Consider the following 26,952-nt stretch of genomic DNA (forward strand, 5'->3'; position numbering starts at 1 on the left):
GGAGGGGGCACATAATCATGTGTTCACGGATCATAAGTGGACACTGAAAGCTGAACAAACCAAAACATATGTGTATCATCACAAATCAAACTGTCATTAGGCTTAGAATCTGGGAGGAAACCAGTGGATTACTAGGTTCTATAAAAGGTAAAAGCAGTTCCCTGTGCAAGCACCAGTCGTTTCCGACTCTGGGGTGACGTCGCATCACGATGTTTTCACGGCAGACTTTTTAGGGGGCGGTTTGCCATTGCCTTCCCCAGTCATCTACACTTTACCCCTAGTACTCATTTTATTGACTTCAGAAGGATGAAGGCCGAGTCAACCTTGAGCCAGCTACCTGAACGCAGCTTTTGCCGGGACCCAACTCAGGTCATGAGCAGAGCTTGGACTGCAGTACTGCAACTTAGCACTCTGTGCCATGGGGCTCTAGGTTCTATATACAATACTAAAAAAGCCAAAGTAATTCTCAATTCCCAGAAAGGACTGGACACATAAAGCTGCCTTATACTGGATCAAATGGCTGAATAGACAATATTGACCTTACACAATCTGGAAGCAGCTTTCCAGGGTCTCAGGCGTGAGCCTTCCACATCACTCATTACCTAATCCTTTTAATTGGAGATACTAGGGCAGGGGTGGCCAAACTGTAGCTCAGGAGCCACATGTGGCTCTTTCTCACATATTGTGTGGCTCTCGAAGCCCCCACCACCCCATTGGCCAGCATGGAGAAGGCATTTGTCCCTTTATATCAGGGGTGGCCAATGGCAGCTCTCCAGATTTTTTTTTGCCTACAACTCCCATCAGCCCAAGCCAGCATGGCCAATAGCTGGGGCTGATGAGAGTTGTAGACAAAAAAAAATCTGGAGAGCTACCGTTGGCCACCCCTGCTTTAAATCATTTCTCCAAGCCAAGTCAGCTGGCAACTTGGAGAATGCAATTAAAGTGAAAATTGCTTTTTTCCACCTCCCTCTCCCATCTCTCTCTCTCTCCCTCCCTCCTTCCTTCTTTGTCTTGTAGCTCTCAAACATCTGACATTCGTGTCTTGCTGCTCTCAAACATCTGACTTTATTCCATATGGCTCTTACATTAAGCAAGTTTGGCCACCCCTGTACTAGAGGCTGAAGCTGGGATAGTCTGCTCTACAACTGGACCATGGCTCCTCCCCTAAGACAGCATATTACAATAGCACCACACACATAAGTTACCTAGTCCTCCCTCTAAAACCTTCTCAACAGGTCCCACAGCCTTTGCATACAACCTGTCATACTCTGGGAAATTTTCAGAACAAGCTGACAACTGCAAGAGGAAACAAATCAAGAAATTACCCTGAAAGCAAGAAATTACACTTGCTTTTGTTCCTTTAACTCTGAACACCCAAATCTGCAGTTATCTTGTAGGCTGCAGGAGGGAAGGCAGTGGAGATCTACTCAACCAACTCCTTCTGCAAGACGTTCTGCAGGATTTGACTGGGTGTTGCCAAACGTTCAACAAAAACCTTCCTTCCTTAAGGTGTGGGAGCTGATGCAGCATACAGACTGAGCCATGAACCAAGAAAAACCTAATTCAAACTTGCCCTCTACAAGGCTCTCACTTGCTGGCCTTACTGTATGTGAACCACCGCTAAGTGTCCACAATAGGAAATAATACTGTCAGTATCATTACTCTGTTATACAACTCTTGTAGGGGTTATTAAAACACCCTGAACATTTTAAAACTGCCATATATAAAAAGGTATTGTTATTACAATACAAACTCATTGCAATTTTCCAATTTTCAGCAGACAGGGAACATGTCAATTAATACTTCCGCTTAAGGGCAAACCACAGTTTGACTTTCGTCCAACCTGCTTTCTATGGTTTGCACGATTCCTCCAGACCCCAGAATTACAAGCCACAAACTAACTGTGGTTCAAAATCCTGGCTTGCAGGACAAGCACAAACCACACAAATTCTAGTTTGGAAGCAACATGAACTATGGTTGCCATTTAAAGTGGAATAACAGATTCTGACCACATGAGGGAAGGAAGGCAAGCAATCCATGCAAAGCATGTGCTGTGTGAGGATTATGCGCCCAATTTCTCCCACTGTCCCTTGGGGAGGAAAGGGGGATCAAGTTCTCAACATTTTCCCTTGCACAAGCAGTTGGTGCTGCAATCCTGCTTTCCTGGGAATAAGGCCCACTGAACAAAGTGGGACTTACTTCTGAGTATACCTGCTTAGGACTGCTCCCTAAATGTAGTCTAGCAGGTTGGATCCTGTGGATTCATTTCAGTAGCATCAATGGAAAGAACAGAACAGCTCTGCATCACATAAAGACCAAGGAAATAACAAATTAATTTAAGAATGAGCTGATGGCTATTTTTGTAGCAGGAACTTCTTTGCATATTAGGCCACACACCCCTGATGCAGCCAATTCTCCAAAGAGCTTAGAGGGCTATTAGTACAGTGCTATTAGTAAGCTCCAAGAAGATTGGCTACAGTGGTGTGTGGCCTAATGCAAAGGAGTTCCTGCTACAAAAAAAGCCCTGGCTCAACTTAAAATGTCAAGAAATGCTAAGAACAAACTGAAAATATGTTAGCCTCCCAATTTTCGCACAGACTTAGATTCGAGAAAAGTTCTTGGCAACTGACCTCAAGGAGCACGAGCCACTTTTATTATAAAAGCCTTACTGATATGAGTTGGAGGCAGCACAAGAGTCAGACAGCTCTTTTCAGCTAATCTTATTCCTTCCATGCTGGGTTTACGTAGGAGAACTTCCAAGTCATTGGTGCCTAGATTTAGCTCTAGCACAGTTTCTACCACTCATGTAGTTTGCACAGCAGGTTTATCAGTTAGGGCACGGTCTACCGCAAACTTTTAGTTATAATACAAGAATTGGGCTAGCTTGTTTAGACAAGTTCCATTCAGTTCACATGGGCCTGAGCAATAGAAGTTCCAAATGGACAACTCTGGTCACAGCTTACATTGCTGTGTTTTGGGAACTGGACACACACACACACGCACGGCCTAAGTATGGCTCTCTCCTTTAAAGTACCATAAGCTAAAATGGTTCATTAAGTAAAAACAGCCTGTTCCTCAATGAAACATTCACATCTGAGCACTCAATAAATTTTCAGCTTAATGCTTTTTTCTTCAAGTATTGCTGCTGTCCTGCATACTTTGCTCCCTGGATTTACGATGTGTCCCCTTTTCCTCGTAATTAACTCAATTCAGCAAATGTGACCTGTTGACAAAATTCGGTGATCAGACAGGTAATATCCCAGCTGAAACAAAATGCAGGAACTGTTAACCTGCCTTTGACCCCCTTCAGCTACATTCAAACTTGAGGAATTTTTTTAAAACTCCAAATAAGATTTGCAAGCACAAAACCCACCCCCAAAATGAACAAAAGCCAACAAAAACAAACTAGAGTAGCCCCAACTAAAGACTTACAGAGGTTTAACCTCTTGAGAAGAAACAGATTACAAAAAAACCCCAAACTTTAAGAGTACATTTTGGCTTTCAAAAAGTCTTTCAAAAATACAGACACAAATCAGAGAAGACTGTCAAAAGATATTGCTACATAGCAGTAGAAAATGGAGTTCAAAATGAATAGTATTGTACTTATTCATTTAGAACAAAGTGGACCAAAGTCATTAAACATGAGGAAAGTTCCTTGTTAACATGCAAAATTTCTGTCTTTAATTATATTAGCCTATTCTGAAAGTTTGGGGAAGGCAATGGCAAACCACTCTGTAAAAAGTCTGCTGTGAAAACGTTGTGAAAGCAACGTCACCCCAGAGTCGGAAACGACTGGTGCTTGCACAGGGGACTATCTTTACCTTTTAATTCTGGAAGATAGACCAACCAAGTCAATAATTCCAATTTTAGTTAAATTTTAGTTAATAATTATTTTGCCAAACAGCCTTATGTATCAATTCTGATAATTTATACCTCTCCTCTTTGAAAGCATGGTTTATTTGCTGTCCCAAATGGTTTTTTAAAAAATCACCTCACTACATGCAAACAACAAATGGATTCCTAACCTAAAGAATATAGCCAAATATTTAAAAAACCCATATATCTGAAAAAAGGCATGGAGAGAAGTGTTAAAGCTTCATTTTTTAGCTGAAGATTAAACCTCCACTTAAAGTGTTTCTATCTCGAAATATGCTAAACCAATTAGCTAACCAGAGAGCTAGGGAAATGTATTTTCGTTTCAAATGTCAAAGAACACAAATTAAGGGAGAAGAAGTTTTTGATTTTAGAGACTCTCCTCAGTATTTTAACATATTTTTTATTTTATTACTGGAGATGGGTAGCAGTGTTAGTCTGTCTGGCAGTAGAAAAGAGTAGGAGTCCAGTAATACCTTAAAGACTAACACAATTTGTCGTAGGGTATGAGCTTTTGTGAGTCACTGCTGACTTCTTCAGGTGATTTTATTATTTAAAACATTTTAATACTGCCTTTCCATCAACTTAGGACCCCTAAGGTAGTGATCAGTCAGTCAGTTTATTTACGGTCACAGACCAAATAAACAGTGGTCAATAAAAAACATTAGAACCAACTTTAAAAAAAATAAACCAATTAAAACAACAACAGGAAAGAGAACTGCCAAACCAAACATAAAAGCCTCCACCCACTGGTGGAAGATGACAGGGTGGTGGTGGAGGAATCTCCCTAGGGAGAGAACCAGAGCTTTTTTTGAGCAGGAACGCAGTTCTGGCTGGCATGGTGTCAGGGAGTATGGCCTAATATGCAAATGAGTTCCTGCTGGGCTTTTTCTACAAAAAAGCCCTGTGTGAAACAATTGTGGCATCAGGGGTGTGGGCTAATATGCAAATGAGTTCCTGCTGGGCTTTTTCTGCCAAAAAAAAAAAGCCCTGGAGAGAACTCTATTTTAATGGCATAAGGGGGAAGGCTCTTTCTTGGGTTGCCACTCATCTGGCCTCAGATGACAGGGGCACCTGAAGCAAAGCCCCTGAAGGTATAGTACTTCTAGTAACATTCTGGCGGTGAGGTGGAGAGTACCTTGTACTTGGATGGCCTCTGGAAATTTCTATAGCCAAACGGTGTCTGCAAAGTTTCTATTGTAGGACTACAGAGAGGACCCAGAAATGAACTTAAATTTCTAGAACTTATAACTGTAAAGACAGGAAACGTACAGTTTTTGGAGAGCAGACAGAATCCACACAAGAAGTGTCTGTCTGTCTATCATATGGAAAAGTTACACACAGGAAGCATATAATAATATTGGAAAGTCCCTAATGGACAGGGATGGCTTCAGGGTCTTATACAGATTTATAGTCCCTTCCAATGGCTAGCAGAATACGATACAATCTAAGCAAGTATATTTTCAGAGGGTAGCCATGTTGGTCTGCAGTAGAACAGCTAGACTGGAGTTCAATAGCATCTTAAAGACCAACAAGATTTTCCAAGTATGAGCTTACAGTCACCATCAGTGCAATCCTAAGAGCACTTTCCTTGGAATAACCCCCAACGAATAGACCTTAGTAGAATTCAGAGCAGATCTGCTTAGGATTGCTCTCTTTGGTGGTACTGGACTCAAATCTAGCTAAGCAAATATATTTAAATTTATATTACTTCGACAGTTTGTTCATTGGCCAGTTGGGGAAAGCTCAAACTATCTTTCCATTAGAGGTTAACTTTTAATCATTTTTTCTACAAATTTCAAACATTTCTACATTTTGAGGTTAAAATAGGACCAGACAACTGTGTTTGGCTAGTAAAGGAATAGGATAATTTTTATATAATAATATAACCTCTTAGCTAGAGCCTATTATTGCTTTCTTATTTTAATTAATTTTTTAAATTAACCAGCTTGTTAAATTTAACCAAACCAGAGCAGAGCATCTGGAGTAACACTCAGCAAGCTCTTCCGAAGAAGAACATCTTACTTCCTTCACAGAGCACCTGCCATGAAAATTTACTACTGTGCAACTAAAGAACACCAATGTACCCCAAGTATGTAGCCCCACAGCTAAACTGTACAGATGACCTGGAACAGAAGGAGAACAACAGAGCAAAATATGACATCAGGGAAAGAAATCCAAAATAAAGCTTATGGGCCAGGTCCCAAAGGAGATTTTCCAGTGTCCACCCCCACACCTTGGCACGTTTGGTTGACAAGACGGCAACTTTCAGCAGCACAGTAGACTCATGCCAAAATGTCCACTCAGCTGGAGGGGAGCCATATACAGACTTGTCAACCTTATCTGCTGGAGCATTTAGGTTCTTCAGCGGTTCAAATGTAAACACAAGAGCAGGCCAAATCATGCAGGGCTCACACGTCAAACAAGGTTCGGTATTTATTCAGTAAGGTTTCTTATGGTACCTTTTGCCAGAGTAGGGTGTTAACTTGAGATCCTGGCCAAGTTCTAATTTATGTAATTACATCCTGCATTCTTAAATTCCCTTTGCAGTTTTCAACTAGATATGGTATTTGTCACTTTTCTGTTAAAATACAGCTGAAGCATGCAATATATCACAAACATATGAAGTCACAAAGAAATTATGACATTTGTTTTAAATATATTTTTGGTTGTGTAGAATGTGATCTGTTCTGGTAAGTATCAACCAAGAGTGGGGCCAATTTGCAATCATTTTGATCCAACTCCAACATAACTTCACACACACATACAGACCATACATTATAAAATTGAATAAGTACTTTTTAAAGTTACGCTGCCATGTTCAGAGAACTGTAGTAAGGCAGGAAAGTATACGCCATCATGACTCAACTAATTTCTCACAATCGAGTTTTAAAAGGAGTTTCACTTGAGTTAAAATTTAACATTTAAATCCAGCCACCGATATTTATTCAATACATATGCTGCCTTTCCCTCCCTTTTAGACAGCAGGTTGTGAAATTGCTAAAAAAACATATAAAACAAAATAAAAGGATTTATTGAAAGCATCTCAACAGCACTGCTGCTTAAGACTGTATAGCTGAATCCAACCAATGGTCCAGCCCCTTCTGGTGAAATAAGGAAAGCTTGCCATCTCTCCAGGAAACAAGATTGCACAGCTTAACATTGTAAGTATGCCAGAAGTTAATTGCACTCCTATTTACAGGTGGTTAGACTGCATTATATACATGTAAATGCAAGACGATTCAATGGTATGACACCAAGAAATTATAATAGATTAGACAATTTCTTCACTCAAAATGGTTTTTAAGGGGAGGTGGAATGCCACATGCGCTCTGATCCAAAGTGCCCTGAGAAGTGAATGCAGGGATATGAAGATCTGCTAGTTTCTTTTCTATCCTCTGCAAAAGTCCCTTCCACCTTCACACAGACACACACGCAAGTTTTTAAGCATTTCCCCCCCCCCCCATGCAGAACAGGTAATTAACACTCACCTGGTAAGCTCGATTTATTTGGTTTGCTGCCCAACTTGCATACTTCACATTATCCTTTTTCATTTTTGCACTTGCCTTAGAATTGGACGCGATGTGGCTGGCAGCCTAGATGTGGAACAAGTCAACCATCAGCAACATAACCTTGAAAAGTACACCAAAACACTAAAACATATGCATGGAAAGCGAAGAAGCACTACAACTGAAGAACAAATAATTAGAAATAAAGCATTGCTTGAGTGACCGCTTAGATGGGGGGGGGGGGTTAAAAAATCTTGCAAACGGGAATTCCATCACCCACTTCTTTTCAGGAATAAGAATTCAAAAACCTGGTTGGAGTGAAGGGGATGTTTCCCTTCTATAGGATGGGAGAACTTCTCATTTGCTACAGAGGGCATGGCCATGAACTCCACCAAGATATGAACAACATCACAAGGTTCTGTGTTCCTCTGGGCCTGTGTTGCTGAAACAACAGTTTTCTGTGCTGTTCTAAAACTCGAGGGACTTTCCAAAGCTCCTTGCAATATAGCACAGAAGTTTGCTGTTCAAAGAAAAATTCAAAAAACCATACTCTTGTGAGCCCTGAGGTACATCTAAAGCAGCTCTTTGGATTCCAGCCATCGCCTTGGTAACAGTTCAGGAACTTTGGAGGAAAAGTTTAAAAATAAGACCTGACTACCCAATTAAAATAATATTATTTCAATTACAATCCTTAAAATATGAAATATTAAGACAACTTTTAACAGGAAAAAAAATGCTGCTAAAACATAAAGCAGGAATGACCTTGTTTCCAGAAAACGCAAACATTTGTACAGCACAATCTGACCGCTAGTTTTGTGAGAGCTTTCATTTGATCCGGCAGTTTTAAAGGACTCCAAATCTTATTAACAGATAATAAAGCAAAAGTCACAAGTGACCTTGAGAGGGGGAAAAGAAGTTTAACTTGCAATCTGAAAAGATTATCAATCAATGTTTATACTTCTATGCTGACATAAATAAGCCGTATTGGGTTTTAATTATAAGCAGTGGCTCTTTCAATATCCGAGCTTTGCTGCTTAAAGTGAGCGTGCAGGAACTACAACATGTGTGTGTTATGTGTCGTCAAATTACTTCCGACATATGGCCACTCTATGAATTAATAGCCTCCAAAATGTCCTATCATTAACAGCTTTGCTCCAGTCTTGCAAAATGAAATTGAAATATAGAAGAATGTGAATTTAATACAGGGAGGCATTTGTGCACACACAGAAGTGAAATCTGTTCAGGTAATATTAATACTTTTAGAATCTGAAAAGTGCTAATTTTATTGTAAAAAGGAAGAAACAAAGAAAAGCAAACACATTTTGCCTTCTAGATTCCGGTAAACCAAAAATCCTAGGTCTGTCCTCCTAAAAGATCAGCACTGGCTTTAACCCCCTGAAAACTACAGAACAATTAAAACAGTAAGTACAAATAACCCAAGTTCTCTAAAGGGTTGTGCTAAATGCCAGAAATGTAATACCAGCTCAAGTAAACCAAAGGCAACAGTGCTGACAACTATTACATTTTCATCATTTTAACTTTAAGGCAAGATAAATTATGATGACGGGAAGCAAACAGAAAACTTGTTGATTGGAAGTCTTATATAATTCTACTGTTACCAAGGATTTATATAGACAGACCAATAGCACAGGTTTCCCTTTTATTCCCCTCTCACTTTCTCTACTCTGGCTAAATGCAAAAGGAGGGGAAAATTCCTTCAAACTCACCATGTACAGCCCAAATAATGCTCTCATGTTCCTGTTGTTCAGCTTCAGCGCCTGTGCAAAATATTTTCTCGAAAGCTCAAGGTTTTCAAGCCCTCCTTGGGTATATTTAACCTGTTGCATAAGGCAAGACCAATTAATAAGCACTGATCAGTTCACACTAGGAGACTGCATTAGATATAAGCTGTCTTCATATCGTAGGGCCCTGACTTGGATGGCCCAGTTTAATCCAATCTAAGCAGACCTTGGAAGCTACTCAGGGACAGCCCTGGTTAGTACTTGGATGGGAGATCAACAAGAAACTCCAGCGTTGCTACACTGTTAGTCTCTTGCCCTGTGGGGTCACCATACGCCAGTTGTGATTTGACAGCACTTCCCTCCAGTACACTGGGGGTGGGGGGGAGATAAATAGGAATCTTATGTTATATGAAATATTAAAGACAGGCTAGAACAAGCTTTTGCGGACTACAGCCCACCAGTTCACATATAATGAGTGGGTTCCCATTAGGCTGGATTTTTGTAGCAGATACAAGTAAAAGAAACCATCAACATCAGGGTCAACAAGGCCATGAAACACTGGAAGCCCAGGCTGAAAAGCAATTACATAAAATTTAAAGCTAATCAAGAAAAACACAGGAACCTTTCACCAGTAAAGCTGCCTTATCTTACAAAAAGTACAAAATGTCTTAGTGAAACCTAAGACTCCCCACCCATTTCGGGTGTCCACTACTTTAGGATTACTAGCGAGTGGTATCTGTATTTTTCTTGATTAGATCTGAATTTCACATAATTACATTTCATCCTGTGCTTCCTTCATTTCATGGCCCGTGGACCCTGATGTTTGTTTCTTTCATACTGCTATGTAAAATGACTGAAAAGCAAGGATCCACTTACTCATATAAAATGGGATCTATGAAATATGCTGAAATAAAATTTTGGTCGTCTTTGTGGTGCAACAACAGACCAACCTTCTGAAATAGCATCAGACTAATACAGCTTGAATAACGGACCAAAACAGTCTCTTGTTATTTGAGTAATTCAAGGACAAGGGGAGACCCAGTGTGGCATAGTAGTTAGGGCATCTGGCTAAGATCTTGGAGACCCAGGTTCAAATCCCCACTCTGGAAGCTTGCTGGGTGACTTTGGGCCTGTCACAATCCCGATCCACACCCCACAAGGTTGTAGCAAAGATAAAATGGAAAGGGGGGGAGGGAGAATGATGTACAGTGATGGGATAGAGTGGACAGAATTAATAAAAACCGTAAAATGCAGCTTACCTAATGAGCTTGTTTATTTGGAATTTTCCCCCCACTTGAATAAGCAGCAGTAATTAGGAGAAGATGCCGTAGTTGAATCATACCAAGTGAGTAACTGGCAACTAAAGAACAAGATCAGCATACACGTTGCCAACTGGCTGCTCGCTCGGGACAGCATCTACTCGCTCAGGGAATTCCAAAATACTCACCTCTGCAAACTGCTGGCAATACAAGTGGTTGTGCGGGTTCGTCATCATGAGCTCCTCCAAGCAAAACGCTGCCTTTGCATAACTGGAGAACAAAACCAGGAAGAGGTATTTAAAAGAGAACTACAGAAGACAGCAGCTGCAGCTGTCATTCTCCATTTACTGGAGTAGTAGGACCAAAGCGCTGTCAGAACTTCCACAATAAAGGCTATTCCGGAGACTATACAGAACACAAAAATGCAAGTTTTCTGCTTTCCTCTTTTAGTTGTTCATTACTGTGTGAAAGAGGGACTCTCAAACTTGACGTACAGAAGGTTGCAGGAGTCTTCTGGAGCTTCATTATCTTGCTGCACATGAGTCCCATGTGCACGTTATTGCAGAATCAGCTAGTAAAAAATCTGCCGTGAAAACGTTGTGAAAGCAACATCATCCCAGAGTCAGAAACGACTGGTGCTTGCACACGGAACCTTTCCTTTCCCTAGTGCACTAGAGAAACTTATTTGCCCTTTGTTTTCCCCAGGTCTAAACCTGAACCTACTCTAAAGGCCCAATTTGCACATCCACGTAAGACATAATTTTCCCCTTGAGAGTGGTCACAGTGTAGAGGGCCATGTGGTACCTTCTTGGTGCCAAGACACAGCCAGTAGTGATTCCTTAATTATAGCAGCAGGAAAAGTGCTGCTGTCAGCCACTAGTGCATGCATCTGATTTAATAATATTACGATTCCTAGGGACTTCAAGATGGAGAACAAGGAGAGAAAGCAGCAGAGCTGCTTGTGTGAACTGTCTTAAGGGATGGTTAATTACAGCATCCTGACAGGTCTATAAACACTTTGTTGTTCTTATTAAGGAGGTCTACAAGTACTACAGTAGATGGGCATCTTAACATATGAGATGCAAGAGAAACAGAATGTACTCTCATTTTGAACAGATTAATCTAGCCAAGAATATCATAGTGTTTATTGGCCAAAGTACAATTCTTTGCCTCCAAATTTTGGCTTTGGATAATTTGGAAGCCAGAGATGTGCATGTCTACTCAACTCTATGTCCATTCTAAAAATCTCATCTGTTATACAAATTGGACTGACATTAGCAATAGCACAATTGCTGATATCCAGATTTAATCATAAAACTTACCAATTTTCTGAGCATAACAGAGCACAGAAAAATGAGCATTCTGACCTTGATATATACAACAGGGACATCTGATTCACAAGCCAGAGCTATAACATCTTGTATAATATCTTACACCACAACTCATGCTTCAGTCAACTAGCCCCACCAATACACACTGCATGCACCATTACGCATTTTTGTTTCCCAAGATGCTCTTTTGTGATATGCAGTAGTCAAACACAATTTGTCTCTCACTGCAAAAGCTTGGATTTTTTGTATAATGTTCTTTCTCTAGGATATAAAGTTTTTTTAAAGTTATTTGAGCACTTATATAATTCTTCACACTGCTTTTCATACAACATCACAGTAATTTTTACAACCTCCCTGTCAGGTAGGCCAGTATTAAATTTATCAGATGAGCCTTGGCTATGACTGTGACCAAGTATCTCGATGCTAGATAGATAGACAGACAGACATAATTACCAACAAGGCCCTAAGAAACAAATGTAGTCTGAATATGATTAGATGAGGGCCTGTTCCAGTACTAAGCAGTCTAAAGCTCCCCACCCCTGTGATCTTAGTCAACAATATATACATACTTCATTAGCGCAGCTCTTGATTATTCATTCCCTTCAGTTTGTGCTAGGACAGAAAAGAATGCTCATGCTTCATGCCACTACACAGCTGCCTGGGGTGGAATGACACATTACTTTGATGAACCTACCCACTCACTCCAGTCATCCTTGGAGACCCTGCTTCAACTGCCCCCAACATCTGGGACTAGATGGATGGCAACCTGAAAAAGGGCATTCTCCATTGTGGCACCAAAATGTTGGAACTCTCTCCCCATAGAGAAATTCATCTGTCTCTATCAGTGTCTTTTGCCAGCAGATAAAAGAAATGTTTGTTTTGTCCGGCATACCTCAAGTAACAGTATTGGCTATCATCTTGTGTAATATATTCCAGTGCTGTGTGTTTATGTGGCTTGTAAAAATTGAATTTTCTAATTTTAACTCTATTTTTCATTATTTAAATGTTTTACTGTTTGCCACCTTGTGGGCCCTGATTGGGAGGAAAGGTGACATGAGAACATTTTAAATAAATTCATAAATTAAAATAAGCATATGGGCCCCAAACTTATTTTTGCCAAGGTATTCCTGTTTTGTTTTGTTTTTAAAAATGTGCACGTGTGTGTATGTGTGTGCATGCACCTGGATATCATGGTGACCTCTGGTGACTGACCCACAAAGATCTGAAGTGCTAAATCCTGAAACCTAAATAATTACTAGTTGTGTTACACATATTCCATTTTAAAGCTGAAATTTTAACAGCAGATCTGTATTATTTATTCTTCACGTCATTTCTTGCCTTGACTGTTCCTATTCCTATTATGAGGTGTCACAATCTCGGAATGGAATGCATTCATAATTCCAGTTACTGGAAGGTTATTAAAATCACTTCAGAGTGCTCATATAGCAAAGAGGTAACAATTCATCAGCAAAAAGGGTTTGCCGTGTACATAATTTCTAGGATAAAAAAAGGAGGCCAAACTACTTTTCCAAAAGGGGGGGGGACAAAATTAAAACTATCAGCTTAGTATCTTATAATAATAATAATAACAATACATTTTTATTTATACCCCGCCCTCCCCGCTGAAGCAGGCTCAGGGCGGCTTACAGGACATGGTATAGACCATGTTATAACAATAAAAACAAGATAATACAGTTAAAATACAATTCATAGGTTAAATATATTAAATAAATAGTCTAAAACCAGTATTACTTAATAATGCCACAATCTCAGTATGTACAAAGATGGCTTGATGTTATTACCAGGTTCTGTTTTAGAAAGCTAGTTGGAAGAGGGCGGTTTTACAAGCCCTACGGAACTGATTGAGATCCCATAGGGCCCGCACCTCCTCCGGTAGCTGGTTCCACCATTGGGGTGCCTATATCAAGAAGACCTGCTCTCTAGTTGTTTTTAATTTGGCCTCCTTTGGCCCAGGGATTTCTAGAAGATTTTGTGAACTAGATCGCAGTGCTCTCTGGGGAATATATGGGGAGAGGCTGTCCCTAAGGTAGGCAGGTCCTCGGCCATATAGGGCTAATGAGCAAGTTCAGTCGTGCATTTTGTTCAAAGAAATTTGGAAATACGTTCATTCTTTTCTCACAGATGATGGCATTTTTGTACTGTCCTATTACCGGCTTTCAGACTGTTAACCTGTGGGCGGCGCTTGCCAGCTTTTTATGCAATGCTTAATTGTTAAGCACTATAGAGATCAATATTATTATTACAAAAAAACACCACATGTAAAGCAAAACTAAAGATTATTTTGTTCTTCATTAGATAATAATCAGATGAAAATAATGGAAGACAGGGCTTTTTTTGTAGCAGGAACTCCTTTGCATATAAGGCCACACACTCCTGATGTAGCCAGTCCACCTGGAGTCTACAGTAGGCTCTATACTAAGAGCCCTGTAGGCTCCAGGAGGATTGGCTGCAGTAGGGGTGTGTGGCCTAATATGCAAAGGAGTTCCTGCTACAAAAAAGCCCCAATGGAAGACATCTTCTGCAGCTGAAACAGTATCCATTCTAGTACTCTTCTATATTACTACAAAAACCAGTCCCTGCTCTTTGTGGTAGAGAGCCCCGTGGTGCAGAGTGTTAAAGCTGCAGTACTGCAGTCCTAAGCTCTGCTCACGACCTGAGTTCAAACTCAGCAGAAGCTGGTTTCAGGTAGCTGGCTCAGGTTGACTCAGAACTTCCATCCTTCCGAGGTCGGTAAAATGAGTACCCAGCTTGCTGTGGGGGAAGTGTAAATGACTGGGAAAGGCAATGGCAAACCACCCCGTAAAAAGTCTGCCGTGAAAACGTTGTGAAAGCAACATCACCCCAGAGTCGAGAATGACTGGTGCTTGCACAGGAGACCTTTCCTTTCCTTTCTTTTTGTGGTGCTAGGCATTTTGGGGCAGGGGAATTATCAGTGGTGACTACTTTTAAAAGAAGAGGTTACTGTTCTTATCATATATTTGTACGTTCTCACCACAGAAATTCAGCAGACCTTCCACTGCCTCTTTCATTTCATGGCTGCCTTTTGGACTGATTTAAACAACCTAGGGAGCACCTCATTTCCCATAAGGTGATTAATGCATTTCCTAACCATGCTTTAACAATTAACCCATACTGCAATACTATCTAGGAGCATAATCTAGAGCCCTAGAGCAGCCCACATCCTTTTTGCACTGTAAAACTATATGTTTTGGCTCTGTACACAACCTGCCGAAAAGCTAAGCATGCCTCAGTACACTTAAACCAGTGATCTTAAATATGCTTCACTCTTCAATGGACAGAGGCCTAAGTGCTCAAAACCTACCACAGACAAGGGCTAGTGGCTGCTGAGCAAAACACTGCATTTTTTCCCTATAAGAAAGAAAAAGAAATCTCCATGTCCTCCATGGAACATTCAGTCGTGAATATTCATAATTTGTCATGATTATAGTAGGCATGACTTAGTGTGTTACCTTGGTAATGCTTCAACCCCAAAGAAAGGTAAATGTGGCCTCTCAGATCTCCCTTTTGAACAGGAAAGCAGGGCTTAATGCTTGGAGTCCAATAATATCCTAGGGACCAACAAGACTTTTTGGGCATAAGCTTTCAAGAGTCGAAGCTCTCTTTATCAGCGTTACGTGCAATATGTTCAAAAGGTTGAAGCGGGTAGTGTTTTAATTGTGGGTCCAGCATTACATATTTATACTAAGGGAAGATTTCATTTTGAAACAGTACCTCTCTTTTTAAAAGGTAGACATTTAATGTAATGTAACTGGTTTTTAGCAAGACCCCTCAAATCTGATTTTAAATGAGTTGGATTGTAAAAATAACCACCGCACTTTCTGCCTTCAATTCCTTATTGGGGGTTTTTTTCTTTCTGCTCATTTATTTTTATGATTGCCAAGCAAGGATAACATTTCCTGCATCTGACAAAGTTGATTATTGTCCATAGTACCTTATGGCACCATAAAGTTGTTCGTCTTTGAGGTATCACCAAGATTTTTGCTATAACGTATTACCTGGAATTCTCTCTGTGAGTCTGTTTAAATACATTAAGTTGAACAGCACATTCAACTTAATGTATTTAAACAATGTACGGGAGGAGCGAGGTACAAACTAACAGAAATAAATAAATAAAATAAACCTACTTTAAGTTATTTGTTGCTAGCCTCCTGAAATGCATCAAAAACCCATGCATTAAAATAACCAATGATTAACAGGAGCTAATGTTATTCTCTGAGATAAATAAAAAAAATTATAACCCAATGAGAATGTTCTCCTAAGAATCTCATTACTTTACTACCTTCTGAAGAAAGAAAGGAATGAAGGAAACAATGTGGTACAATTCTGGGGGAGGGGGCTGGGGGGGGGAGAAAAACTGTGGGGGGGGCCTACAATGATTTGCCTTAGAATGAGAGCTAAAATTAATGCGGTGATATTAGAAAACTAGAACTAAGGCTGTCAGCTAATCCACTCACACTGGGATTTCCTCTTGTCACTAAAGCAATAAAAAGCTAACAAAAACATTAAATATCCAATAAGAAAGTTTCTACAACACTCAACATATTTGACTACACTGGGTCTTGTAGCCAGGCAACCAAACCCCTTTAATTTTAAAGCAACAGATTTTCTTTTAATGAAAATAAAGACACCAAAGCACATTTTTGTAACATATCTTTATAGCGTGTCTCCTTGTAGAGGAAACAGCCTAAAACATAAATCTCCTCATGGAGGAAACCACCTAAAATATTTATTATATAAAGTAGAACTGATAAAAAACAAATATAGTAATGATGGCAGCCCTTGCGATGTGCTCATTTAAATTCAATTTGTCGGACAAACAAGTAACATTTATCCCAAATCAGCAATTAAAAAAAGAAAAGCCTTCTGGCACTTAAATAAATATCTTAAGGAATTTGGAAGCCTACTCAGCAAACTTTTTAGGCGCACAATGCTTGTCCTACTACTACAGTGAAATTGTGTTTCAGAAGAAAGGCCTTCATCAGAAGCAGTCATGGGCGTCTGTTCTTTGCACTTAAGAAAAACCCCTTGGGGTCCTTTGTGAAGAGGGTTCTGCAAATAACTTACTCATGTTCATTGATGTAAAGTTCTGCAAGTTCATGCCAGGCTTCCTGGTCACCAACAAACCTAAACAAAGGGAGAGAAGAAAAAAAGGAAAGTGGAATTCTGTAAAATGAACAGCATGGAGGCAAACGAGTAAATCAAATGTAAATTCCATTTTAATTAAAAAAGATCTATCGGAACAGCAAAACACAATCCATATTCTCTAAAAAAACACTCACTGTTCCAGATACTCATTCAGCTCTCTGATGGCCTCTGCGTTTCTCCCCTGGGCTTTCCGAATGGCAATCTTACGCTTTCTTGCTGCCTGCGGATTGACATTAACAGAGGATTATGTGCTCATAATTCCCCAGGTTTTTGTGAGGAGGCAATTTGACTGTGCAAATTATTATCTCAGTTCCAGAGGAATTTCACTGGAGAGCAACTGCTTGGCTGGAGTTTATAAATATACCCTATGACATCCTGCTGAGAGATTTACCCCCCTCCAAAAAAATCTTGCTATCACATTACGTCGGTTTTACTTTTCATGTGTAAACTGTATGCATCATTTCATCCAAATAAGTGACTGTCCAGATTGTGATAATTACAAAGCAGCAGGAGATCCTAATCTTTATCCAGCCCAAAGTCCACCAACCTATCATTCATGTGCTCTATCCCAGAGATGGTCAAGGCACAGATGTTTCTGGGGGGGGGGGGGGTGCGGGGAGAAATCACACTGCCACAATGACTGCCATATTACCCAGAGAACTCTCTGTAAGTCTCCAGATACCATCCTTCCATTTAACTATGTAATTTTACAGTAGCATTATGTAACTCCAAAAACAGATATTTGCAGTTTGCAGAACCAGCCTCCACATACTGCGATGACCATACCAAAAAGAAAAGAAAAGAAAAGAAAAGAAAAAAGAAAGGAAAGGAAAGGAAAGGAAAGGAAAGGAAAGGAAAGGAAAGGAAAGGAAAGGAAAGGAAAGGAAAGGAAAGGAAAGGAAAGGAAAGGAAAGGAAAGGAAAGGAAAGGAAAGGAAAGGAAAGGAAAGGAAAGGAAAAGAAAAGAAAAGAAAAGAAAAGAAAAGAAAAGAAAAGAAAAGAAAAGAAAAGAAAAGAAAAGATGGGTGCTGGGTGCAACGTTTCTGGCAGCATGAGAGGCCTTAGGAAAATTTCAGTTCCTAGCAGTTCTTTAAACTTTTAAAAGTTGTACGGCAGCTGTTCCACCAAATTAACAACTTCATAACTGGAAAACAAATCAAGAAACACACCCTAAGAGCCTCAACTTAAGAGCACAAGGCATACGCCAAAATGATCCTTTTTTTTTGACAGCTTCGTCTACAGCAACGGAGCAGACAGTTCATCACCATGAGAAGGGTTCTTTCTTTCCACCTCTGAATGCCATTCCTTCAGAAACACACAAGCAGGGCCTCCTCAAATGATTCGGAATTAGACTTTCCAGCGGCTGCTGCTCTATTTGTCAACCACAGTCTTCCCACACAACAGAAACCATTCAGACCCCTACGCCTCTACTACTGGAAACACTATATCCTTTTCTAGAGCGCATGTATAAACTGATCATTATCTCACACTAACTCCTAGCAGACATTTGATCACATCAGATAACTGTGGAGTTCAGTCAGGAGTGTTTAATGCCTAATTCTTCAAGCAGTGCACGGAATTTCTTGTGCTACAACACAACCAAATAACTTTCTTGAAATCCTCACCTTTAAAATTTCCCCGCTCTGCATTCTTACCGCTCTCTAAAATATGTATATTTATAATCTGCCTTTTTCAGTGAAACTCAAGGTGGATTACAAACTTTAGCAATGCAAGAAGCACAGTAGAAAATATAAGAATAAGACTGGAATACAATGTTAGAAAACAACTTAATTAAAAGAGAATATGATGAAAAAATAAAAAAACCTGATTACAGAAACTGGACAATGCACTAAAAAACTAGAAATGCATATAATAAACACTGCCATCAACTACAGCCCTTAAATACAGAAACACACACGTTGGTCATCTCTACTCTAACTAGAGATACCAATTTGCAATTCCAACATTTAACAGACAAGTCCAATTTGCTTAGCTTGAATTCGTTTCCCAAGAACTGTGAAATTCTAAAACTGGCAGCCTGAACCAATCTAAGAAGTCTCATCAAAGCATAACAACCCCTCTGCTGCATCAGACCAGTGGTCCATTTAGTCTAGTATCCTGTCTCACACAGCAGCCAACCAGATCCTCTGGAAGTCAAACAACAGGGCATAGAAGCCTTCCCTTGATGTTGCCTCCTGGCACCGGTATTCAGACACTGATCGCCTCTATACGTGGAAGTTCCCTTTAGTAATCATGACAAGTAGCCACTGATACTTATTCTCCATGAATCTGCCTAACTCCCTTTTAAAACCATCTGTATTTAAAACCACTGGCAGTGAATTCCACATTTTAATCACTTAATCACAAATGGCTTTCATATCACTCTACCCAGCATCTACACATCTTGAGTCCCCATACCATTTACCTGCTAGACAACCAGCAGACAGAGACTCACGACTCCTGCCCTATATGAATGGGTGATCAACTTCCTTTTTCCCAGCAACCCCATGTGGAGCCATGACCCAAGACATCCTGAATCTTAATGGGCTCTAAACAGATTACCTCTAAGAAACATAATGTGTTTTGTTCCGCATCCTCCAATACTGTTCGTCCTCCAATACTGTCTATCATCATAGGAAAGTAAGACACTTTTTCAACTTTTTTTTTAAATTAAGAATCTTGCTTTAGATTGAATTGAAATAGTACCTATTATAAATAAGTGTGTTCTAGAGCAAATCAAGTCTGAACTCTCCCTAGAATTTTAAATGACCAAACTAAGGCTATCATACTTTGGTCACATTATGAGAAGAAGAAGAGCATGCTAGGAAAAGCTGAAGACAGCAGGAAAAGAGCCAGCATGAGAAGGATTGATTCAAGCAAGCAAGCCGTGGCCCTCAGTTTTCAAGACCTGAGAAAGGCTGTTAACAATAGGACACCACGGTGGACATTAATGTATAGGGTTGTCATAAGCTGGAAGCAACTTGATGGCACTTACTGCACACACAAATATTACCTACCCTGATTGCTTCATTGCCATAGACCAGGGGTGGCCAACAGTAGCTCTCCAGATGTTTTTTGCCTACAACTCCCATCAGCCCCAGCCAGCATGGCCAATGACTGGGGCTGATGGGAGTTGTAGGCAAAAAACATCTGGAGAGCTACCGTTGGCCACCCCTGCCATAGACGGCTTTTGCCTGCTTGTTCTGTTTTTCCAATTCTTCATCCCCAGCCCCACTGCATTATTTTGCTTTATTACAGATCTCTACTGCTAGACAGAGCTGTTTTATTATAGTTCAGGGGTGGGAAGCCTCTGTCCCGAGGGCCATATACGGCCCTTGAGGTCACTTGGTGTGGCCCTCTGGGATTGTTGGGCCGAACCGAGCCATGTGGCAGCCTCTCTGGGGCCTGGCTGGCCAGCGAGGATCGTGGAGCCCAGCCGTGCTGTGCAGCAGCCTCCCCAGGGCCAGGCAGGGATCACAGGGCCCAGATGTACTGTGCAGCAGCCTCCCTGGGGCCTGGCTGACTGGCCAGAATTGCTGCAGGGCCTGGAAGTTACGGTCACAGTTCAGTTTGCCCTTGATTATCCCAGATGGTGTGGCCTAGCATGCTAATGTGTGTGACATAATATGCTAATATTAGGAGATGTGGTCTAATATGCTATTGAGTTCCTGCTGGGCTTTTTCTACAAAAAAGCCCTGGATCTAGGCATTTGCCTAGGGCAGTGGGCTGGGTGTGGGTGTGTGCACGCCAGATTAGGCTCTCCCCTCATGACTTCAAATAGAAAAAAACAATTATTTGCATTAATTTTGCTGGGCTGAATCATTCTCCCTCTGCGGAGCACTGTTTTTAAAGCTGATAATTTTTTATGGCCCGCAAATGATGTTATAAATATCCATATGGCCCTTGGCAGAAAAAAGGTTCCCCACCCCTGTTATAGTTGTACTCTGCTTGCTGATTGAATAGTTTCTCTTGATACTATCCACCTGGGCCGACTGCATTCCTCTGTTTTAGGAGAAACCCTTATTGTTAAAGTCAAATGCTTTTGATCAGACTTTGTTAGTTTACTTGCTGATTGACTGAAGAGTTCTTATCATATTCGTAATCCATAAAGCTAATAATAGTGTGGGGAAAAATCATTTAAAATTCTGAATAGCAGATTTAGATGTTCACATCCACTTCATAAACTCCAACTCTCTAAAGGAAAATTAATTTTAGTGTAAGAAAAGGTGTGCGTGCTGTTAATTAAGTATTTTGAAACAATACAGGTTGGGCAGGTGTTGCAAACGCCATATGCTAGTTGAGAGGGAACTTCTACTAATTAATTACAATGTATATTCTTTTTCTTACACAAAAATTAAACTCTCGCTGTAGAAAATAATAATGTATGAATTATGCTTCAGCTGGCATCAAGACTACACTTTTAATATCCAAAGTATAAGCTTTTAAACTACATTCCTGTCAAATGATGAATTTTGGTACTGCAAACTTGCTTCAACTTTGGTCTGCATCCTTTTCAAGCAAAGTGATAACCAAAGCTTCGCATCAGTTTAGAACCTACAGATATCCGTACGTCTTCTCAAACAAAAAGCGGGGATAAAATCTATCATACAAGAGTTTCCAAGTGGAAATATTATTTATGCCTATTATAAGAAATCATTCCTTCTACCACTTGCCCTATAAAGCACAGAGCGCTGCCAAGAGTTATAATAATCAGAAGAACAATTTTAAAAGAGCATTTATGGCCGTGTTCTGGTGAATCTAAAGAACATTTCAATCACAGAGTGAAAGCAATGTATAAGCTCCCCTCAGACAGTAGTTTTTACTAGGCAGCTAGAAAAGCAAGAAATGATTCCATTTGATAGTAAGTCTAGAAAGTTTCTGTAAAAGCACTCAGAATTCTTCTCAAAACAAGAGATTCTTGAGAACCAACTTGACATACGAAAAGGATACTTTCCTCCCTTTTCATTCAAAAAGTATTTGCGGACCTGGTCAAAAGTGTGCTTCTCTGAAACCAGATCCGTTTTGCTTGACCATGCAGAACTGGTGACTTGGAATTTCCCCATATCCATTTCCCAGCATTCAGAACAAAAACCTATAGAGATTACTATACTGGCTGGCTCTGCAAAGCCATCTTTCTTAACGGAAAGATATATGTCATCTTAAAGAAACACTTATGCTATAATCGGTATCAAATGAGCCAAGGTACTCTTAAGTATGTCCCCTATTTCTTTATTAAACAATGATCCATTCCAAGCTATTTCTTTGAAAAGAACGAATAATCCCCAATTTGGCTCCAGAAGCAATCCTCCATAGGTCATGATTTTTTATTAATTAGCACTGAGTCTCAAAGTGAAGCGAGGATTTGAACGTTCGTCATCTTCTGCATTTGATTAGCAAAACAGACCAACACACAGTTTGGAAAGAGCTTTTACCAGGAGATGGGTTTTGAATTTGTTGAATGTCTCATAATAAAAGGAAGCCTGCCACATTTTGGATCTAATTCTATTTTGTAAGTCATTTAAAAAAAACCCCAGAAATATGTTAACTTGGGTTACATAATCCATTAAAAATTGTTTTTCCCCCAAGTGAAGACGAAGTCATTTCTCCAAACCATAGAATACTGGGGTTCACTGCCTTTCTCTGCAATGTTAAGGAAATCACAATTACAGCATGATCTTATTGTTTTTACTCAGGCTAATTTATATGCCATTTTATTGTTTCACACAGGAAACACTCAATGCATCTAGGGGCACAGCAGCTAATGAAAACATGAACAAGCATCTTCACTCCACTCCAGTACAAAGTAATGCTAGATACACATGCTGTGGAAAACTCCATTTTGTTCATAATGAGAACAAAGTCATTTTCACCACAATCAGACTGGCATTTATTCACAACATGCACAGCCCGAGTGCTTCTCTGGATCTGCATCAGCAACTATCAGTGGTCTCAGTGTCCTGGTTCTTGTCCCATGGTGCTTAAACCCTCAGCACTAAATTAATAAAGGTCAAATGGAGACAGTACGCCCTGTATTACTTAATATGAAAGACTGGATTTGGAGACTGCCCAATAAAGGGACAGTTGAGCAGTTCCCCACCCCCCCCAAAAAACCCACCCAGTTGCCAAGTTACCATCAGCCTATTTGATAGCACGTCACACTTTCCATCTTTTCATCTGAGGTCTTTCTAAGAGTCTAGGTTTCTGGGTTCAATTCAAGGTGCTGGTTTTTACCTTTAAGTCCTTCACCACTTGATGCCCATATGTCTTCTTCTGCCTATATGAATGCAGGCAGCAGCTTTGTTCCACTGGAGAGTTCCTGCTCTTGGTTTTCCTTCCGCTTTTACCATTTTTGGCCACGGCTTGCCTGTGAGCCTTCTCAGAGGCAGCCTCAGCCTTCATACCAGGGGTCGTTTTGTAGAAAAATAGGTGCTGGAGCTCGTCCAGGGATTGTTATGCAGCTGCACCTACTATTCAATGGGCAAAGTGGGAAGGAGGAGGGGGAACCCTCAGAAAGGTTCAGGAGCTGTGCTCCTGTGAGCTCCTGCTGAATTCAAGGCCTGCTCCATACTACGGAACAGTCTCACAGAAGAAGTACAGAAAGCTATTAACTTGCTCAAATTCTGGAGGGACTGAGTTTTTGGTAGTTTTCTAAGAGGGATTTCTGTAAAAGATAACTACAGCCAGTGTGGTGGTGTAGCTAAGAGTGGCAGACTCTAATCTGGAGAGCCGGGTTTGATGCCCCACTCCTCCACATGAAGCCTGATGAGTAATCTTGAGCCAGTCACAGTTCTCTCAGAATTCTCTCAGTCCCACCTCTCTTGCAAGGTGACTGCTGTGGAGAGAGAAAGGGAATGTGACTGTAAGCCACTCTGAGACTCCTTGAAGTAGACAAGTGTGTTATAAAAATTTTCTCTTCTTAGGTTCGGCCGGGGGGGGGGGGAGAAAAATACTGTTTATGTAAAGATAAGCTTTGATATAAAGTCTGAAACAAATATTCTAGATAGATTTTTATTCAGGCAGAAGACAAAAATTATTCCTCATACTTGCAAAGGATTGTCCTTAATCTAGTCTCAATTTACAGAAATTTATGACAGAATGGAATTTGGGTTTGTGCTGCACTACATAGCAGATGTTTTAAGAAGCCATCATAATGTTCCATTCTATCCAAGTATTACACCTTTCATCAGCAACCAGGTCCCCTTACTTCACCTGTTCTTAAGAAACACACAAAGTCAGCAGTTTTAAAAATGAAGAAGTGCATATAGTTAATAATGTTTTCACATGGAAACAAATCTAGGCCTACATGATGCTGATCAGATGACTGGATCCAGAGACAATGTTCTGTATGCATCCAGACTACTAAAACAACAGTGGTCCAGACATAACAAGTCCTAACTGAACCCAAAACAGATTTAATAAACCACAGTTTACTAAACCAAAGAAGAGATTCAACCAACCATGGATTATGATTATATCCAAATCACCCACCAAGGCTTGAGTTTGCAGGAATGGATTCTTTCTCCAGAGTGTAGTGTGTTATATACCCAGTTATTATAAATGCAGCAGATGATGCTCTTGAAGAGGATGCTTTATCAAAACGGATCAAGCCAGTTCAGTGTAGTGGTTAAGTGCACAGACTCTTATCTGGGAGAACCGGGTTTGATTCCCCACTCCTCCACTTGCAGCTGCTGGAATGGCCTTGGGTTGTCCTTGAAAGGGCAGTGGCTGTGAGAGCCCTCTCAGCCCCACCCACCTCACAGGGTGTCTGTTGTGGGGGGAAAAGATATTGTAAGCCGCTCTGAGTCTCTAATTCAGAGAGAAGGGGGGTATAAATCTGCAGTCTTCTTCTTCTTATGGGAGACCCACTGAGCACCTGTATGTCACATTTATTTCATACTGTTTATGATTAATTACTTATTATGATATATTTTAGGCAGTATATGAAGTATTTTAGGCAACAGGAGAAGTATGCAATAACACACTGCATCATGGCGCCTTAGTTCTTTGCACTCTGGTGTGTTTTTTATTTAGACTAGACTTTTGTTGTTTTCTTTCAGTAGCACTTAAGAGAAGCTCCCTTTCATCTATATACTGTTTTCTCTCACACAATCAAAACACACAGGGACTCACCAAGTTAGCAAAGTCATCTATTCTACAACACTAAGACTCTGGAGCTTGTATTCTAGTTCTACAATATTAAATTTTTTACGTCAAATCAGTTCACAGAGTGGGGAGTGCAGTGCGCGTGGGTGTCATTTTATTTGCAGCTTATCTGCTTTGTAAGCCTTTTGTGCATAGTTCAAAGGCATTCTCTGCTTTGACAGAGAAAACAGACCAAGCATGGGGTAATCTCAGAGGTGTCTTGTTAGTTACTGGAAAACAAAACAGATGGCAAACATATGACAGTTTTCACAACGGTAATTATAACAGTTTATATTCTTGTATTCTCTCTTTTTTTAAAGTAACACATTTTCTCTTCAAATATCTTAAAAGTTTAAAAGAAATAATAAACACATTCTGATGGAATGAGGAACTTATTCTAGAAGCTTAAGAGCCCAGAAGGAAGAAATAGAGGGAAAACCAACTGCACTTGATAGAATAATCTTGTATGCATTTCATTTTACTTTATTCAGTTTCCTGTGATATGATTCAATTTCATAACCTCACTTCTTTTGCAGTTAATTATTCCATAATCCAGGATTATTTTCTGACTGACACTCGGGAGGAGGGGGGGAGAAGAAGGGGGAGGAGTCTGTAAAAGCAGAGAGCTCAAGAGCTTGCAAAAGGGCATCAGTTCTTCTGAAACTGCTGAAACTAATGGAAAAAAGTAGAACCTGAACATACATCAGACGGATTGATCATAGTCACTTTCACCGCACTGAGGCAATATAGTCCTAACATGGCATCTGAACTATGACTTTCAAGCGGTTCCTTTTTAAATTAGGTGTTTATGTGCCTTTTTTATATCAGCATAAAAACCAACATCTATTTTAATGGCTGTTTAAAAAAACACACAACAAAAACCCCCTTAAACTGTCTTCTTTTCATAGCTGCAGAACTTAACAATGACTGGCACAAAGATGCACGTTTACATAAACTCTAGTTTACAACCCTCTGTTACCCCGGTGGAAAAAGTTTTAGATATTAAAGTTACTTCTAATCCTTGCGTAGACTCTATCTTTCCTGTTTGAAACTGTCAGCTCCTGCAAATGCGTGATTTTTACATGACTTATGTGAACTAAAGTCTGTGTCTCACATGCCAAAGAGAAAATGTTTAATATAGCTAAGCAACTCCATGTGTCAGTGCTCCAGAAGAGACTGCTTTAAGCCCAAGTCAGTGCCAAGACAAACTCAGCAATAGTTTTAGTTTAAAACCATGAAGCATTTATTTTCCTACCGCAGCCTCACGTGCACAAGAAAACAATTAAACAGGTAGTTCACATATAAACTGTTCCAATACCTAACGATTTATCAAAATGTATTTAACATTTTCAGCACAGAAGACTGAACCAACCAGTACTGAAGGGCATTTGCTTCACAATGGTGTTTTAAAAACCGCATGAAATTCAAACAGTCCACTGTTCTAATATTTTAGTACAGAATATTTAGTATTCAGTATTCATGTCTGGTGTATTTAGTACATTTAAAGCACAAGGTACTGTTACAGTGATAACTTCAGGAATTGAATTTATGACAAGAAATAGAAGTGTAAAAGTACAAAGATGGGACAGAAGTATGAATTGTAATGCCCAAAAATGTTTCCAGAAAGCCCAGTTTTTGTTTAAGTGTTGTGGGTTACATTTTGGAGTATGTGCATGACTACTGAATAGTGACAAGCACATAATGAAGAAAAGTGATGTCACATAGTCCAGTATGTGAAAAAGAGAGTGTAAACAAGAATGAAGATCTTAATGTTATTCAAAATGCTCCAATCAATTGGTCCTATATCTATTGCTCTGAACCATTTGATTTTTTAAAAGTATTCGTATCAAGCATTCATGGAGAAAAGTTTTGCTTTTTAGTCAAAATTACTATGTCTGCTTCACGCTGAC

General features: G+C 40.0%; 1 protein-coding gene across 1 annotated transcript in view; it reads right to left on the minus strand.

Moving 5' to 3' along the window:
* The window catches only part of EMC2 (ER membrane protein complex subunit 2), a 65,334-nt gene that overhangs the window by 518 nt on the left and 37,864 nt on the right, over positions 1-26,952 (minus strand). The window contains exons 6-10 of the mRNA XM_060243321.1: positions 17,036-17,121; positions 16,821-16,880; positions 10,572-10,653; positions 9,110-9,220; positions 7,365-7,469 (exon numbers count right to left, since the gene is read on the minus strand). Coding sequence (XP_060099304.1) covers positions 7,365-7,469; positions 9,110-9,220; positions 10,572-10,653; positions 16,821-16,880; positions 17,036-17,121 — 444 coding nt within the window. The remainder of the gene's footprint in view (positions 1-7,364; positions 7,470-9,109; positions 9,221-10,571; positions 10,654-16,820; positions 16,881-17,035; positions 17,122-26,952) is intronic.

The sequence above is a fragment of the Heteronotia binoei genome, chromosome 7 (genome assembly GCF_032191835.1).
Source record: "Heteronotia binoei isolate CCM8104 ecotype False Entrance Well chromosome 7, APGP_CSIRO_Hbin_v1, whole genome shotgun sequence".
Taxonomy (NCBI): Eukaryota; Metazoa; Chordata; class Lepidosauria; order Squamata; family Gekkonidae; genus Heteronotia; species Heteronotia binoei.